Genomic DNA, 16,323 nt, shown 5'->3' on the forward strand with positions numbered 1-16,323 from the left:
GTGTTATATTACTTGAAATAAAATTTGTATAGCCATTTGTTAAAAAAGTTTATTCATTTAAAAATAATAGTTTTGATTATTTATGTTTAATTTTAACTGTATGGCATCATAACATGATTATTCTTCATTGATTTGTTTTGCTTATCGGTTTTGTTTTCACTATATTGTTTTACCAGTATTTTTTCGCATGTTTCAAAGGTGCAGAGTACAAGTTAAATTTTTAAAATAGTTTTAGATATAACTATTACAGCTATAATTGATTAATCTTATGATTGAAATGGTTGAAAGAAATGTGTACGTTCCAAGAGTTAATCAGGTATTATTTTAACAGCTAAAACCAGTTAAAAATTATTTAATATGTTTTATTTGTATAGATTGATGCCATTCATTTAAATAAAGACATTACACGATTAATACGTGATAATTTACTAGAAAATTTGCAAGCTATTTCAGTAAGTGAAATTACAATTTCAAATTACAACAATTAAAGTATAAAAATATGTATAATTTTGCAGCCCGCTTTGTTTGCGAAGATACAACCGGAATTAGACTTACTTGTTCAATCAGCAATTTGGTTTGGTTCAATTGGTAAACAAGGTTCAACATTTGGTCAACAATTGCTTGTTCTTTCCTATGATTCAGAACGTTTAACTTTATCCCGACTATGTCTACATTTTGCATTAACGATAATACCAAGCTATTTAAGAAATTTGGACGAACGTCGTTTAACTGTACAATCTGAATGGTTACATAAAGCAATCGAATGGGGAGAAAATACAGCTCTTTTATGTTCTGTGTTAAATTTCTTTCGCTTTTTGAAGACCGGTCGCAAACCGACCATTGTCGACTTTTTACTTGGTTTAGATTATATAAGTTTACGGCATAATCAAAGGCGTGATATAGGCTACAAATACCTCACGCGCGAATTATTGTGGGGTGGTTTCATGGTAATCAAATGCTTGTATAAATGATTTTTATGTATTGACTTGGTTTCTTTTTTGCAATATTTGCCTGTTTAGGAAATTTTGGGGCTCCTGCTACCGGTAATTAATTTTAGAAAAATTCTGCGGTTTTTAAACAATACTATTAGAAGTATGAATACAAAAGAGGACAGGCGTATGGCTAATACCGAGGAAAAAGTCGTACTGAAATCGAATACTATTTGCACTTATTGTGAAGAAAGACCAACCATACCACATCACATGAGTTGCGGTCACATCTACTGCTATTATTGTTTGGCAGCCAATATTGCTACTGATGCCAGTTTCAGTTGCACGAAATGTGGTACAAGTAGTACGAATGAAATTCATGTGCTGTAGCCGGATTTATTTCTAATTGATTGAAATAAAAAAAGTAATTAAGTGAACACATTTCTCATATTATACAAAAATATCTATATACTTAGTTTTATATAGGATTATGGCGATGGAAAAAATATATTTATATTTAAACTACTTGGAGCTTGTTTCGACATTTTTGACGTCGCCAAAAAGAGATAATTATACTTTAGCTTCATTGCTTTACACCTAACGGATACTGAATTTATTCGTGTACATTTATAAAAAAATTTTAAATATTTTCAAAAAATTAGTTAAGTAAGGGTAACTTCCATTATTAGTACATTCTATTATTATGAGCCGAATATTCGCTTGTGAATATTTAAAATTGAAATAAATAAAAAGATCGGTAAACCTTTTGATCTTACCACTCCTTTTAAGTTCCCTTTCAAAATGTCAATTCAACAATATTGCGGTACATATTTTACACTTACACGCATTCTGCAGTTTATGTTGATAGGTGGTATTAAATAAATATGTATTTATAATTTAAAACACTCATAAATAGTGTTTATTAATTAATTATTTGACAGTTGAATGTTCACAAACATAACAGTTGATAGATGTTGCACCTACAATATATGTATGTATGTATGTATATACATATGGGGTTTCTATTTCTAACTGCACAAATACTATAAATCATTGGGATTATTTAACTACTAAGGTTTACATATACAATTACACTGGATTAATGTTTTAATGCGGTTTAAAATTTGTATGTTTGTTTCATAATACATAAATCGTTTTGGAGGTACTTTCTTCATGTCCGTATGTGGGTGGATGATACCTTTTTGCAAATTGTAATCTGGATTACATATCAGTGGGTAAGATGTCTGGTATTAAATGTTTGCACAAATCAATCTCATTATCCACAAAAATTACTTTCTTTGCTGTATTTTCATCGAGCCATTGTCTTATAACTGGCCATATGGTAGAAAATATACCAGGTGCGTTTATAATCAAACATACACCTAAACGCTCGGGGTAATGTTTGCTTAGCAGCCATATCAAATTTTTCACCAACTGATAATCCATACATACAGTACTGAAACCGGATAAATCGAAAACAATGCATAAACTATCTACGACTTCCTCAAAGCATTTTTTACATGCTTCTTCCAAGCAGTATACTATGAACTTGGTCAATTCGTCAATGTCACGGTCGTTTGAGTTGTGATTTTTTGCGGGTATATAAATGACGGGACGACCAATGCAGTCACGATGGCGTAAAACTCGCGCTTTATTTCCATGTATTTTTATAGCATCTGAATCCCCTAGCGTGCTTACTCCATATTGGTCTCGCCATTTGTTTGTTTTTAAAATAGCCTGTTTAATTATAATTCACTTTGCATCAATGCACAAGTTTATTGATTTGGTTCAAAAACTTACTTGAAAAGCAGAGTCTACATTTTTGAAAGCCCGTAAGTATCTCTTTAATGAAAAATCGTTGTGATATTGCTTGGGATCTGCCTCAACTATTAATTTCATACGATCCTTAAGATCTTGTAAATCATTTACATTGACATTGCTTGGTTCATCCTGCGACATGTTGAAAACCGATAACGCCAACAAAGTTAATTTTGTATCTGATAACAATTAAAAAGTCAGTTAAGTTTATTCATACAATATGTCTTTATTTTAATTATTGCTGTTGCATCGCAGCAGTGGATAGTATTTTTCGCAATCAACGTTTAAAATAAATTAGGAGATTTTATGAATGAAGATACGAAGGTAGGAAAGAGCGTTAAGGCTTTGTTTAGTAGACAAAAGGTTAGTTCAGAAATTATGTTCCTTTACAAAAACTCGTAAACTTGGATACTCATTTTGAATTTGCTTTTGCATTAATTAGTTCTTTGAAACGCGTTAATAGTAAAATAATTTAAAGAAGTTAATTTAAATACTTTGAAATTATTATATTAAGTGAATAATTTATGGAGCTGGCAACTCTATGCTGCAGGTAGGTTGCTAACAAAACCAACAACACGTTAAATAAAGGCTTCATACATAGTTCTAAAACAAATTTTCGATAATATCCGCGTTGTGTGTGCTAAAAATAAAAAAATAGTCAATCAACATTAACAAAAATTGTATAATTCATTAGAGAAGTTTATTAAAGAGATAGTTATTGAAATATAACGTAAAACGGAACAACAAAGTAGGTAAATTGCTTTCTCGACATTTCGCAGAAATATAAAGATAAGGAAATATAAGTGTCACGACGGACGTTAGATGAAAGAAAATTAAAACCTAAATGTAATATAAAGGCGGAACTAACAATTACCCAGTAATAAAATCAAAATAATTCCGAAAAGAAATACAAATATTTGCAGATATGTACATATGCATATATAAGGGACGAAGTGTGTGTGCATATAAAAGGAACCACAAACCTTACAGATAAAACCCTTTTTCTGAAATCCAATGATAACTAAAAGCAATAGAAATGTACTAAACTAATTAACTGAAAGTACAGAGGTAATCATAACCAAAATAATTTATGTGTATTGGTTGGAGGATTGGAGTAGGTCTCCACTATATTTGTCATCAGCAAGTAGTGATTTAGATCTTTCCATGCGCAACAGTAAAATAAGAAAACATTCCATACTTTCAAGGTGAAAAATTGAATACAAATACTTAAACATTGTACATCAATGTGTATGTATATGAAAGCCTTCGATGAAATATGGACATGCCATTCATGCTTATTTCGTGATATCTTGTTTGTGGAATTTCCTTTATTTTTGTTGCGTTTCGCGACTATACAAACTTACCATTAAATTATACGAGTGTGGAACGCTTTAACGAGTGAATGGTGAGTTATGCTGTTAGAGTTGCCTTTGCACAGGTAGTCCAGGAACTAGCTTAGTATGAGTTTTGAGAAACAGGTAGAAAATCGTGAATATACATAGTTCAATAGTTTTAAAGAAGTAAAGTAAAGTTTATCATGTTTGGTTTATTTAGTTAATGGATTTACTTCGGCATGAGCGCATATTTTATTCAAAATAATATCTTATCTGGTGTTTTATTTTGGCGTTTATAATGTATAGCAAATGCAACCCTGTTTTTCATTTGCAGCTCCATTTGAACGCCTCGTGTTCGTCATCGGAGTAACATTTTTGATATTTTATATCAGAAAAAGAATCACAATTGAAAACAAATTGAAAATATTTAAATAGAGTGAATTTAATTTATATTACTAAATACTATTATTGTGGAAATTTTGTGTTTAGAAGTTAAAAATAAAATTTTGGAATTGCAGACAGAAACGCAGAAAATTGAACATTTTAAAAACCATTTCAAGAGAACGAAAAAATTACAGCCATAGCACTTTGTTATATCTGATTTGTGAAATAATTGTAAAATATTTATTTTTACGTTGTCTTGCAATAGGACTGTCAGTGCTAATCTATTTGCTAACGAAGAATAATAATTTGACATATTGTGGTTCACTACTCGTTAGCGGAGGATACCCCTTGAATTAGCCTTTGTGTACTTTTCGAATTCGTCGTCTAAATTTTTGGCAGCAATATTGCTGGAGTAACAAAGTTTTGCAAGATTGTGTACCATGGCAGACGTTACTGACGCCAGTGGTGTTTTCGACCTAGAGCTGCATGAGGAGGAAAACCCTCGAGATTCAGACGATGACAGGATCGAGTTGGATGATGTAAGTACTTTTTTTGTTAAATTAATCAACTCTAATGGCACACTTGATTAAACTATTAAGTTAAAAGAGTTATTTTTTATATTAAAAACATGCAGTTTCATATTTAATGTATGTATATATGTATATACATACATACATATATGTTTATATATATAAAATTTCACTCTAGTATTTTGACCCTTTGTGGTTACTTTTATTTCAACATACAACGAGACAATGCTATGAAAAAGCCTGCTTCTTTTTAAAGTCATATTTTTGAAAATTACATCCTTATTTACATAGTTAAACTTTTAATAACAAAAAGTAATTTGTGGTATATTTTTGTATTCCTATATACAGATAATGAATAACATTTTTTCGTAGCTATTATAATATTTATTAAAAGTTTGATAAGACTAAAAACTATAGCTAAAACAACGGGGTGTAATAGACATTATTCTTATCAAGTTCTTTATAAGATAACAAACCGAAAAACTTACAATTGAGAAAACAAAAGCTTTTGTTAACTTCTTCTGCTGTAATGACGTACATATTTAGTGTTATAGTAGTAATATTTTTTTATCTGCCTTTTTTACCGGGAAAGAAAGTCTAAAAATTTAAATAAAACTGTACATATACATATATTAAATTATATATTCAGTTGTATATAGTATATAAAATAATATTTACATTAAAATTACACTTCTATTACCGCATTCGTATATAAAAATATTTATATATACACATGTGAACACTACTTATCCGATGTGATTAAAATATAGAAAATTAAAATTATCAACAATCTATTATCAAATATTTTTTTGATTTAAAAAGTGTTTAAATACTTATACATAATTACATGTAAAATAAAAGTTCTTTGAGTTTTTTATTCTTTAAATTATTTTAGTTATTTTTTTGTTCATTTTAAAAATTATATCAACTATTTTTTTTACATTTTGTGGACTTAATATTCAAGTTTGTAATATTCGATAAGTTCTAGTCTACAGCCAGAAGAATTGATTATATTATTCCTAATGTATTTATTGTTAATTAAAGCTCTATTATATTAGTATTTAAACTTGAAATATATCTAAATATATAGTTTTGTCGCACCCATTATAATCCATATAATTCTTTTCAGGTCGATTTAGAACCCGAATTAAGTATAAACAATATCCAAGAAGAGTAAGTATTAATCATATAAAACTTTCATTTTGTATAAGCTCGATAAGCACATACATATGTATATGGGCGTGGCAAAAGCGTCTATTTAAATATTTCTATTGAATTAATAATTGATAATAATATAATAATAACATTCAGGAGTGAAAGAATCACAATTATTCCATTAGTTTCCGTTGAACCACCGCGAACGACTCCAGCACAAGTAAATTTCTTTGCTGTTTTCATTTTGGTATTATTTTTAAAAAGCCGTCGCAAAGTTCCACAATATGCTAAGAATTTAAAAAGCGTGAACTAGAAATTGTATAAAATTTTCTTGACATAATCTTGCATGTTTATCAGAGACAATTTGACAATATTCATTTATAATAGTACTGCCCGAAGGTTATTTAAAACATTCATATTCATATTTTAAACGTGTTTTTTTTAACGAAGACATGTTACTAAATTATATAACACTTTTCAAAAAAAAAAAGAAAAATTATATATCAGCCCAACAAGCCAAATATTAATTAATTCATAATTAAATCAAATTTGACAGCACAAAAGATTCGATTGGCTATTGTGTCGTGCTCCTAAACGCTAATCTCCGTGTGAATATGAACAGTTTGTGCTTTATTATTTTTCTTTTTACCAAAAACTGTTTTTACACATAATGCAAACATATAGTAGGTACAAAATAAAAAACTCAAGTACATCTAATACATTGGCATTTTCTGTTTTTTATCGATAATAATATTGCTTATGATATTGTTAAAAACATCACTTATCTGCCATGTCATATCAACAACATAACGATAAAAAGTTTCGTAGTTAAACAACAGCTGCACAAGTATTTGACGCCACACAGAAACGTGAAGGAAATTAGTTGTATAGGAGGGTTTATCCTTAGTATGGTTTTAATTTATTACATACTTTTTATCTAACATAATAAAACAATATTAATAAAATTTACGTATATGTTTACAATTTTCAGAGTTGAAGGACAGGAAACTATACAGTTGTCAGAGGAAACTGTAAATCCCGGTAAAATAAAGCTAGGTCCCAAAGATTTTGAGCTAAAGAAGGTACTAGGTAAAGGTGGTTACGGCAAAGTTTTTCAGGTTAGTTTTCAGGTTTATTTCTTTTAGACCTTTTTACTTATACAGTTTATTTAATTTAGGTGCGTAAAACTGCGGGCAGAGACGCCAACAAATACTTCGCCATGAAAGTTCTTAAAAAAGCCTCAATAGTCACAAATCAAAAAGATACAGCACATACTAGAGCTGAAAGAAATATATTGGAGGCTGTAAAGGTATTTTCAACACACACTTTAATAGAAAGTCATTTGACAATTTATTTGCGTATTTGACTTTTTTCAATTACAGCATCCATTCATCGTTGAGCTTGTGTACGCGTTCCAAACTGATGGAAAGTTATATTTAATTTTGGAATATTTAAGTGGCGGTGAATTATTTATGCATTTAGAGCGTGAAGGCATATTTTTGGAGGATACAACATGGTAAATGCTTATATACATATAATATATATGCTTAATTGCATTTGTAAATTTAATTTCTTCCCTTCTATTTATAGCTTTTATCTAAGTGAAATTATACTAGCTTTGGGACATTTACACAAATTGGGCATTATTTATCGCGATTTGAAGCCAGAAAACATCCTCTTGGACGCACAAGGACATGTAAAATTAACTGATTTCGGTTTGTGTAAAGAACACATTCAAGAAGGTATCGTTACGCACACGTTTTGTGGCACAATAGAGTACATGTAAGTGAAATTATTGTTTTAAGAAATATTTTCTTTTTTTTCCATTCATTAGTTATAAAATTAATTGTATTTTATATAAAGGGCACCTGAAATCCTAACTCGTAATGGCCACGGAAAAGCAGTTGATTGGTGGTCGTTGGGTGCTTTAATGTTCGATATGTTAACAGGAATGGTAAGTTTTTTCTAGAGATTGCTAACAGTAAAGTCAAATAATTTTAAATTTTCTTTTTTTTTACATTTTAGCCACCATTTACTGCTGAAAACAGAAAGAAAACCATCGAAACGATTTTAAAAGCTAAACTAGTTCTACCTGCCTACCTCACGCCCGAAGCTAGAGATTTAGTGCGTCGTTTGATGAAACGCCAAGTGCCACAAAGACTGGGAAGTGGTCCCGAAGATGCGGCCGCCGTACAGTCACATCCATTCTTTAAACATGTTAATTGGGATGATGTATTGGCCCGGCGACTGGAGCCACCAATCAAACCCATATTGGTAAATATATATTAATAAATTTATATAATTTTGTAGTAAAAAAGGTAGCAAGAGTTCCAAATTAAACAAATGATTAAAAAATCGAGAAAAAACTTTAAATGCCTTTCGCAAGTAAAAAAGGTTCCATAGTAGTTTTCCTTTACAAGCTTCGTGGAAACCTAAATATGCTATATTTTGGGTTTAAAAATACTGCAGTTTAATATCAATGCAAATACAGAACGATCAATATACAATTAATATTTTATAAAGTTTTTTTTGTCATTTTGTAATTTTGTTTTCTTTTTTTACAGCGAAGTGAGGATGATGTGTCTCAATTCGATACAAGATTTACAAGACAAATACCAGTTGACTCTCCAGATGACACAACGCTTAGCGAGAGTGCAAACTTAATATTTCAAGTAAGTGCATATTTGTGCTGTGTGTCATTATTGTTATTGTAGATATGGAAAAAATTCCCCAGTCTTCCTGTTACTGCGTCTCAACTGTGTGACTTTTATATATTTACCCTTATATATATGTACGTAGTGCGTACGAGAGCATTATAAATCCTAACTATGAACAAATCTGGGAGAAAAATATTTTAATATCCGCTAGTGTGAACACTTTAGATTTTAGTGTAGTATACGCGTAGCAGTATTGATCTTGTAATAGGAAACATTTTCAATGAGTTTTATTGGCTATGGTATTGAAGTGATAGCCCTAGGCTAGAAAAAAATCTATCACTGTCCCTATCGATTCCGGTGCTTACTCTCCTCTATCAAATTAAAGTTGGAAGGAAACAGTTTTAAGACTTAAATTAACTTCATTTGCTTAGACTTCAGAAAAAGCAATTGCACGACTGTCAACTCGGCAGCATTCTTCAAAAGTACATATGTCAGGAATGTTTTCTGCTGCTACAACCGTAAATAAAACTAGAAGGATTTGTTTTTGGATTTTATCATTAAAAAAAATATATTAACACAATTATTGTTTCAGTGCACAGTACAGTTTCTGTAAATATAATACATTCTTGTAATAAATATTAAAATTAACTAGTCTATACTTAATAAGATATAAAACAAGTCCATATTCTTAAGCTGCACCACATTGGAAATGCGGCTCTTTTAATGGTATACCAGTGGGGCCATCGGTGTATTCGCAAAAATTTAAACCGATTCGTCGAAATGGATGGCATTTACTTTTGGGATTACCCCATTTACCTTTGAATGATAACCATGATGGCACCAGAGCGCGTCCTTGAAAATATTATTTCAATTAAAATTGAAATCTGCGTGTGTTTTTATAGAATTTAATTACTAACCGTAAGATTTTAGGTTTTCATATGAAATATCCACCGATTTCCATGTGTTCCATGGTGTGCCAAATCCATTTATGTCATAAAGTCGCGCTACTTTGACAAAACGATGTTTTCCTGGTGCCGTCCACAGACCATGGGAACCCTAAATACAAAAATGTAAAGTTTACCAGTAATATTGTGAAAATTTCAAAATAATTTTTTTACTTTTGCGGCAAAAAGTACTGGGTGATTATTAAATGTCGTCACAGTTTTCGGAAAATTTGGCCTCTGTAATATGCCTTTACGAGTTTCCTGTTTCTTAAACTCAAATGATCCGGTTAGACGATTGTATGAGTAATACGCGCCTGCATCATGAGCCGAAACGTACATCGCTTCCGGCTCAGCATCGCCAGTGAAATATAAGCTCATATGTTCCCAATCACCAATGTGACTGCCAATATCTTTGCGACGCCCTAAACAGAATCCATAGACAGCCGGAAATGGAATGCTGCCAAGCGGCCCTAGGCTCAGTGTACACATTGTTTTGCCCTAAAGAAGTATCTTATTTAAAAATCATTTGCTTTTATAACATTTTACGTCTTACTTGACTATATGGATAAAACATCCAGTACGTCACATGAAAGCTGGGCATCTTTTTACGCAGTTTCCGCCTTTCACCAGCATTATTTGTCACAAGATGATCAAAACTGCTTCCTACATCAATGCTATTGTCCTCCAACATATCATCAACAGGCATACTGAATTTAACGTTGTCCACCAAATTGGCAATGAAATTGTTAACTTGACCGCTATTGTCTGCTTGTATTGGTGAATCGGTAGTAGTTACGTCAGCTGCGCCTGTTGACTGCTCTGCCGCAACTGGACTGCTCTCACCCAAGACAAGATCACTGTAAGGCTCTACAACTAAACCTTTTGGCGGCAAATTGAGCACGATTGGCGGTGATAATGGTAAATTATATTCGTTTTCGACCAGACGTAAACTATTACGTCGCACACGTTTGAAGACAGGGTACAGTCGTGACGAACGGCGTACTGTGTCATTGCGCACATCCAATGGATCAATTGAGACGGGAATGTAAGGTCCACGTGTGCTGCTTATTGGTATTGTGGATGCCAACGTAGACGTTGAACTGGGCAAAAATTGTTGAGTTGCGGAAACTAGCAACTTTTGTTGCAAACCATTAAATGGTGATGTGGGGGGCGCTGTTGGTGGAGTTGCTGGCGTCAGCTTTGTGACAGTTTTTCGCATTGGTTGATTACAAAGTGTAACCACTGCATAAATTGGCACTGGTGATTCGTTTGGATTACGACCGTAGATAAAAGACTTCTCATTTTCTAAAAGTTCGTCTGCAAAGATTACAATCGGTTGAAAGTTACTTTATTTCGAGGATTTTCTGATGGTAAATTCATGCATATCAACAGACATACCGATATAAATTTTAATTGTTTTTGTTTTAATTTTTAACCAGTCCGAATTGACTTAGAAATTGAACATTTAGCAAATTTTACTAAGATTAATAATAATTAGTGTGTGTTCAATAGTTACAGCGAATTTAAAGAAAATTATTTAAAACATTAGACTTAAGCAACAAACCGTGATAAATGGTACTCAGGCTTTACGTTGTACATTCGTTCGTTCCTTACGACTTTTTTATTTGCTTACCTATCTCTTCATTGGTCACCAAATATGCCTTTTTCGAATCATCCCCAATTGGCATGCCTCGTATAAATGTTTTGCCTTTATCTCTGGGATGCACATGGGTTAGAAATTCATCTACACCGAGTGGCATGAATTTTTCCTCTGGTGCCAACCATACAATCGGTGCCCATTGTTTAATTAAACGGTCAACTGTGAATGTAATAACAGTATTTATTATTGGCATAACATACAAAGATTTTTTAAGGTCTTCAAAACATTTCGTTAAATAACTGTTAAGCTGTTAAAACCTGCCACCTAAGATTTTTAATTTTTGATTATTTTAGAAATTGATCATAAACTATATCTTTTAACCATATTCAGTTGCTAATAAAATTGGTTCAACATGCAGGTATAGTACACAATGGATTTGCTAAACTATGACTTGCACAGAAGGTGCCGAAAATTTTCACTTTCCACTTTGCTCTTATAATTTTCACGTATAATTGTAATATATACATGTGTTTTATTTCATACCATACTGTGTGGCATGTGATTGTTGCTTATTTTTGTATTTAAAGTGTGATTGGCCAAGCAAACAAAGTTGCTCGCTCAGCCATAAGACAAGACGATCGTACGATCGTTTCATGGTGATCCACTTAACCGCAAATTGAAGAGTGATCTGCGGTATAAATCATAAATAACCCGTTCTTTCTGTAGCCAAAGTGTAGACCTATTTTCTTTTTTACAATAAAAATTTCACCCAATTTTACCTTATGCAGTTACAAAATGAGTAAACCACAATTACGCATCAGCCGTCGGTAAAATATGAAAAACTCTATAAAAACGAATCGAATGTTAAAATGTTTTCTGATATACTTTTGCATCGCAGTTCTTTGTTTTCAAAAGACTACAGAGGAATTATCATTATTAGAGGGAACTTTTGCCAGAGTTCTCAGCGGAATTACACTAATAATAACGAAATACAGGTAAAGTTTTTACCAAGATTCAGTATTTTTGGTATACTTTTGGTCTATATTCGAAAATAAGTGGTTTACAGATTACAATTAACGAATAACCTAAAATCAAACAAAAATTCACACTCAAGCAATCGGACATATGTATGTGTAAAGTACAAAGTCAACACAAGTGCTTATGATTTGCTTCTGCATAAAAAAATCAACAATCTTGAAATAGTAGAAGGGCTATTTGCTTTGGTGTAAAATAATCATAGCCAAAGATCACTAAAAACATATTTTGTGTGTTTTCGCTTAACAACTGTCAATGTGTGTGTAAGCAAGAAAAAAATTGTATTTTTATTATCATTTGAATAGTAAGAGAGTTTTTGGTTCAGCTTAATTCAATACTTTGATACAAAACCATACCTACTTCTTTATCTACTGAAGAGAATTTTGTATGAAATCCATTTCGATATTGTGTACCGATGTTTCCGTCGCCGGTAGGACCATTATCCAAGTCTATTTCTTCTACAATTTCTCCGATTATGTCACTGTTCTGGTAGCTAGCAGTTTCGGCATTGTCTCCATCTCCACGAATATCGCCGTTGAGAGCACCGCTAGTGGATGATGCTACAGGGCCATCAGGTAATGCGGTTGTAGTTTTTATAATTCCTATTAAAATAATCATTAAAGCAATCAGCTGATTTGAACGGCCTTCGCAACGTTTGACATGTTTGCCCGAAACTGAGTGCTGTTGAGCGAGTGCTTGTTGTGGTTGCTTCTGTTGTGATTGCTGGCAATTTCGATGACACTTTTGTTTCAGACGTATGTACTGTCGACCGTTCGGCATTTTGCGGTGTGGCACTACCTATTTGATTGTTTATTTGCCTTTATCAGTATGTATGCGCATACATGTAAGTAAGTAGGTACATATGTTTGTTTAATATTTTCTTGGTATTTTTTTGTTTTGTTTTTTATCATTGACACGCACACACACAAAGTGTGGAATGTTGTTTTGTTTTTATTTGTCTAACGGCTTTCAATACTATTCGCGTACCATGAGTGAGTTCACTGAAAATTGGTGTAACTTGTTTGCTTCTTGATTTCGTTAATGAAGCAGCATCTTTACTTACAGACTCCAAAGCATAGACGCTGATGCGCACTTTGTTGGTGTTTATTTATGTGTGCCAATTAGATTTTTAAAGACTTAAGTTCCAAGGCTGTTTCTTAAGTTATGTAATGCAGCTATTACGTTATGATTACTTTTTGTTGCTTGTTGAAAAGGGAAATGTTAAAGTTTTTCTTATTTTTTAAGTCAATTTTTCATCATGTTTTTTTAAGGGGCTGAAAATTTAAATATAGTTAAAAATGTATGCATAGTTGGCATTAATTATTTCAATGGATTTTTTAACCGTTATATTTAGAATGCATTATGTATGTTTAAAGTTATTTTTTATAATAATCATGGTGCTAGAATTTTGAATTTGTGCTTCAGTAGTGGTGATAAATATAAATTAAATAATTAAAAAAAAAAATAGCCAGCGCTATGTAATAACTTTTTTCAAAATATTATTGGGCCGAACGTTTTTATTAAAAAAAAAACTGTTTTTATTTCTGAACACCTGTAAGGGTATTTTTATATACATATGTATACTTTCACTATAAACGTTTAAAACAAAGAAACTGTGGTGTTATATGCTTGTAACGCTTAACAATTTTACATTTCACGTCCTGCGAGTTCAAAAAACGAGATTGTTTTCAGAAATTGATTAAGCGAGATTTCTTCTTTCACTTGGGCATTTTACTGGTTATACGCGTGTGCTTGTATCAAAAGGTATAAAACGTCGTCCTAGTTTTGGGCACTTTAGCGTGAAAGTGTTAAATTTTGTCGACATTTTAGTCCATTCTTTGTTTTGTTGCACATTTAACTTACATACACATGTATAGGGTTATAGGTGAATGCATGCACAAGTAAACTGTTGCAATGTGCAGTATTTATGCGTTGGCCACTTTCCAGAGCGTGTTGTGTTTTGTTTTTGTAAAGTGGTTTTGCGCTTTTTTTTTATTTTACTTATTCAGTTTATGATTGTGTTCCAGTTCTTTTTTTAGGCGTTTTGTATTAAAAAGCCGGAAATCTGTAACCACATTAATTTATATTTTGTCTTGTTTTTGGCAAGCCCCTTTCTCTGACTTTCCCCTTTTATTTACTTTACTGGCTGTGGCGTGCCGTCGTCGCTTTAGTTGACTGCAGTTGGTAAATGGCTTTACTGGATTCCATTTTTAGGCCATAAACACTCAGTGCACATGTCGATATCGCTGACGAGCACCGTTAACGTCAATTTGCAACGCGCACTTATATGCGCATGCGTGTTATAATTTTCAACTGTATGTTTCATTATTTATTTCATTCCGATTTTATTTAGTTTTTATCCATGTGATGAATTTAATAGGTACACGTTCGTAGTTTGAATTGGCCAATGTATTTTTGTTTACTTTTTCAATCACATCAACTCATGCGCACCCCCCCACACACACACACATACACATAGCGTGACTTTCTTTTTTCAAAGCGCCAAATAATAAAACAAAATCAACAAAACATACATTAAAACACACCAAAAATTTGGATAACTATTTGCCTTTAAGCTAAAGCACCTATATTTTTAATCGAACCGTTTAGCTCGTGGCGGAAACACTTTTGTGTCGAATCTTTTCTCCGGTTGTTTTCGTACCAAACCGCTGGCTTTGAGTAGCGTTCGCTGACTGTTTTTTCGCTCAAAACGGCAGTTGGTTATGGCTCCAACTAGCAGGCTGGTGGCGAACCATCTCGCCGTGTTAACGCAAATAAAAAAGCTTAACAACACAACAGGTATTTGCGCGTATTTTCTTGTCTTGCTTTGCATTTATTTTTGTTTGATAACGTCGTCGTCATGAATCAGAGGAGAGAGTTAAAAGAACGTCACGACGTTCTCCATACTCCATGGATTTGCTTGTTGTATTGTCTGCTTGTCGATGTGGTAATTCAATCGAGACCTTCCAATTGGAGTTGCTCATTTCATGCCAATTGTTCCGCTAAGGCTGATTTGAATATGTAAAAGTGTGCACTAAACATAAATGACACTACAAATAAACCACTGATTGTCACAGATATTTTATTTCTAACATATTATCGCTAATTGAACCAGATTTTAGGTTTAAAAATAAAATGCACTAAATATCATACATATTTAATATTTATATTCAAAGTTTTCTTATAGTGAAAGGTGTCCACTTAACTTTCTATCTCGCATGAAAATGTCATTCTTAATTTGATTGAATTCTGTTTGCATTTTACATACCTACACTCGGATAGAATTATAGAGATAAGTGTCGAAAGCATATTATAATAAGTCATTGCTTTCAACAATATAATTTGCATACGAACGTGCTGTAAAGAAATCGATGATATAAATTTACGTTTTCAAGTCTCAGGGTATCGGTCAAGCCCTCCATAACGGGGTGGAGGTCAATATACTGGTTTGGATTTGCTTTATGCAAAAACAGTGTAAGGTAAGACCCTGACCTCGTTCATTTTTTGGAGCTCTGAACTTTTCGACAAACCAATTAAAGGTATTCATATTATTTTAAATAAGCTTAAATAAGTATGCTTGCCAATAACTCATACACGTACATACATAAATGTATAGGTTAGTGTAAGTTTAACATAAAGTTTATTTAAAAACTGCATTTACGATTAATTATATCATTCAATCTCATACATAAATGAACGTGTATTATATGTATCTAATATCACGCGCACCATATCGGATAATAAACAACAGAAAAAAGAGACGTATTAGTGCGTGCGCATGCGTTTTTGCATTAACGAAATGCTTGTGGGGCAATTCATTATTTTGTTGTACTTTATGGCATTTTCGGTCTTGGCTACCTGTGTTACGTGTTAACTGTGAGTGAGTGATATCATGTAAATTTACATACATACACTTAAAAATTTGCGCATGCACATA

The 16,323-nt window shown here is 32.2% G+C and overlaps 4 protein-coding genes across 12 annotated transcripts; 2 read left to right on the forward strand and 2 right to left on the reverse strand.

The window, feature by feature from the left end:
* Positions 1–152: 152 nt before the first annotated feature.
* Positions 153–1,717, forward strand: LOC105224796 (peroxisome biogenesis factor 2). Its single transcript, XM_019989734.3, has 5 exons — positions 153–316; positions 375–452; positions 516–947; positions 1,020–1,353; positions 1,416–1,717. Exons 1-4 carry the CDS (start codon positions 269–271, stop codon positions 1,317–1,319), a joined length of 858 nt encoding a protein of 285 aa, XP_019845293.2. The 5' UTR covers positions 153–268; the 3' UTR covers positions 1,320–1,353; positions 1,416–1,717.
* Positions 1,718–1,818: 101 nt separating this feature from the next.
* On the reverse strand, positions 1,819–3,085 carry LOC105224797 (uncharacterized). Its single transcript, XM_011203002.3, has 2 exons — positions 2,730–3,085; positions 1,819–2,666 (listed from the first exon to the last, which is right to left on the reverse strand). The coding sequence occupies exons 1-2, from the start codon at positions 2,886–2,888 to the stop codon at positions 2,151–2,153; spliced, it is 675 nt and encodes a 224-aa protein (XP_011201304.2). The 5' UTR covers positions 2,889–3,085; the 3' UTR covers positions 1,819–2,150.
* Positions 3,086–3,304: 219 nt separating this feature from the next.
* On the forward strand, positions 3,305–8,818 carry LOC105224794 (ribosomal protein S6 kinase beta-2; the record flags this gene model as incomplete). 5 transcript variants are annotated; one of them, XM_049461670.1, is given in 10 exon segments in its annotated part: positions 3,305–3,499; positions 4,731–5,004; positions 6,125–6,168; positions 7,142–7,268; positions 7,328–7,459; positions 7,533–7,666; positions 7,741–7,932; positions 8,014–8,104; positions 8,176–8,424; positions 8,715–8,818. In XM_049461670.1, coding segments are annotated over 9 exon segments (1,172 nt in total), but the record flags the coding sequence as incomplete, so codon positions are not given.
* A 548-nt stretch (positions 8,819–9,366) lies between these two features.
* LOC105224793 (uncharacterized) lies at positions 9,367–15,081 on the reverse strand. 5 transcript variants are annotated; one of them, XM_049461668.1, is made up of 8 exons: positions 14,990–15,071; positions 13,450–13,660; positions 12,743–13,387; positions 11,385–11,570; positions 10,305–11,068; positions 9,926–10,249; positions 9,725–9,863; positions 9,367–9,659 (listed from the first exon to the last, which is right to left on the reverse strand). In XM_049461668.1, the coding sequence occupies exons 3-8, from the start codon at positions 13,164–13,166 to the stop codon at positions 9,496–9,498; spliced, it is 2,001 nt and encodes a 666-aa protein (XP_049317625.1). In that variant the 5' UTR covers positions 13,167–13,387; positions 13,450–13,660; positions 14,990–15,071; the 3' UTR covers positions 9,367–9,495. The 5 variants fall into 5 exon arrangements, with proteins under 5 accessions (XP_049317625.1, XP_029405489.2, XP_029405487.2 ...); XM_029549629.2 differs by having other exon boundaries at positions 12,743–13,660; positions 14,972–15,081; XM_029549627.2 differs by having other exon boundaries at positions 12,743–13,660; positions 14,933–15,073.
* Positions 15,082–16,323: the final 1,242 nt, after the last annotated feature.

This window comes from Bactrocera dorsalis, unplaced genomic scaffold (assembly GCF_023373825.1).
Source record: "Bactrocera dorsalis isolate Fly_Bdor unplaced genomic scaffold, ASM2337382v1 BdCtg077, whole genome shotgun sequence".
Lineage (NCBI taxonomy): Eukaryota > Metazoa > Arthropoda > Insecta > Diptera > Tephritidae > Bactrocera > Bactrocera dorsalis.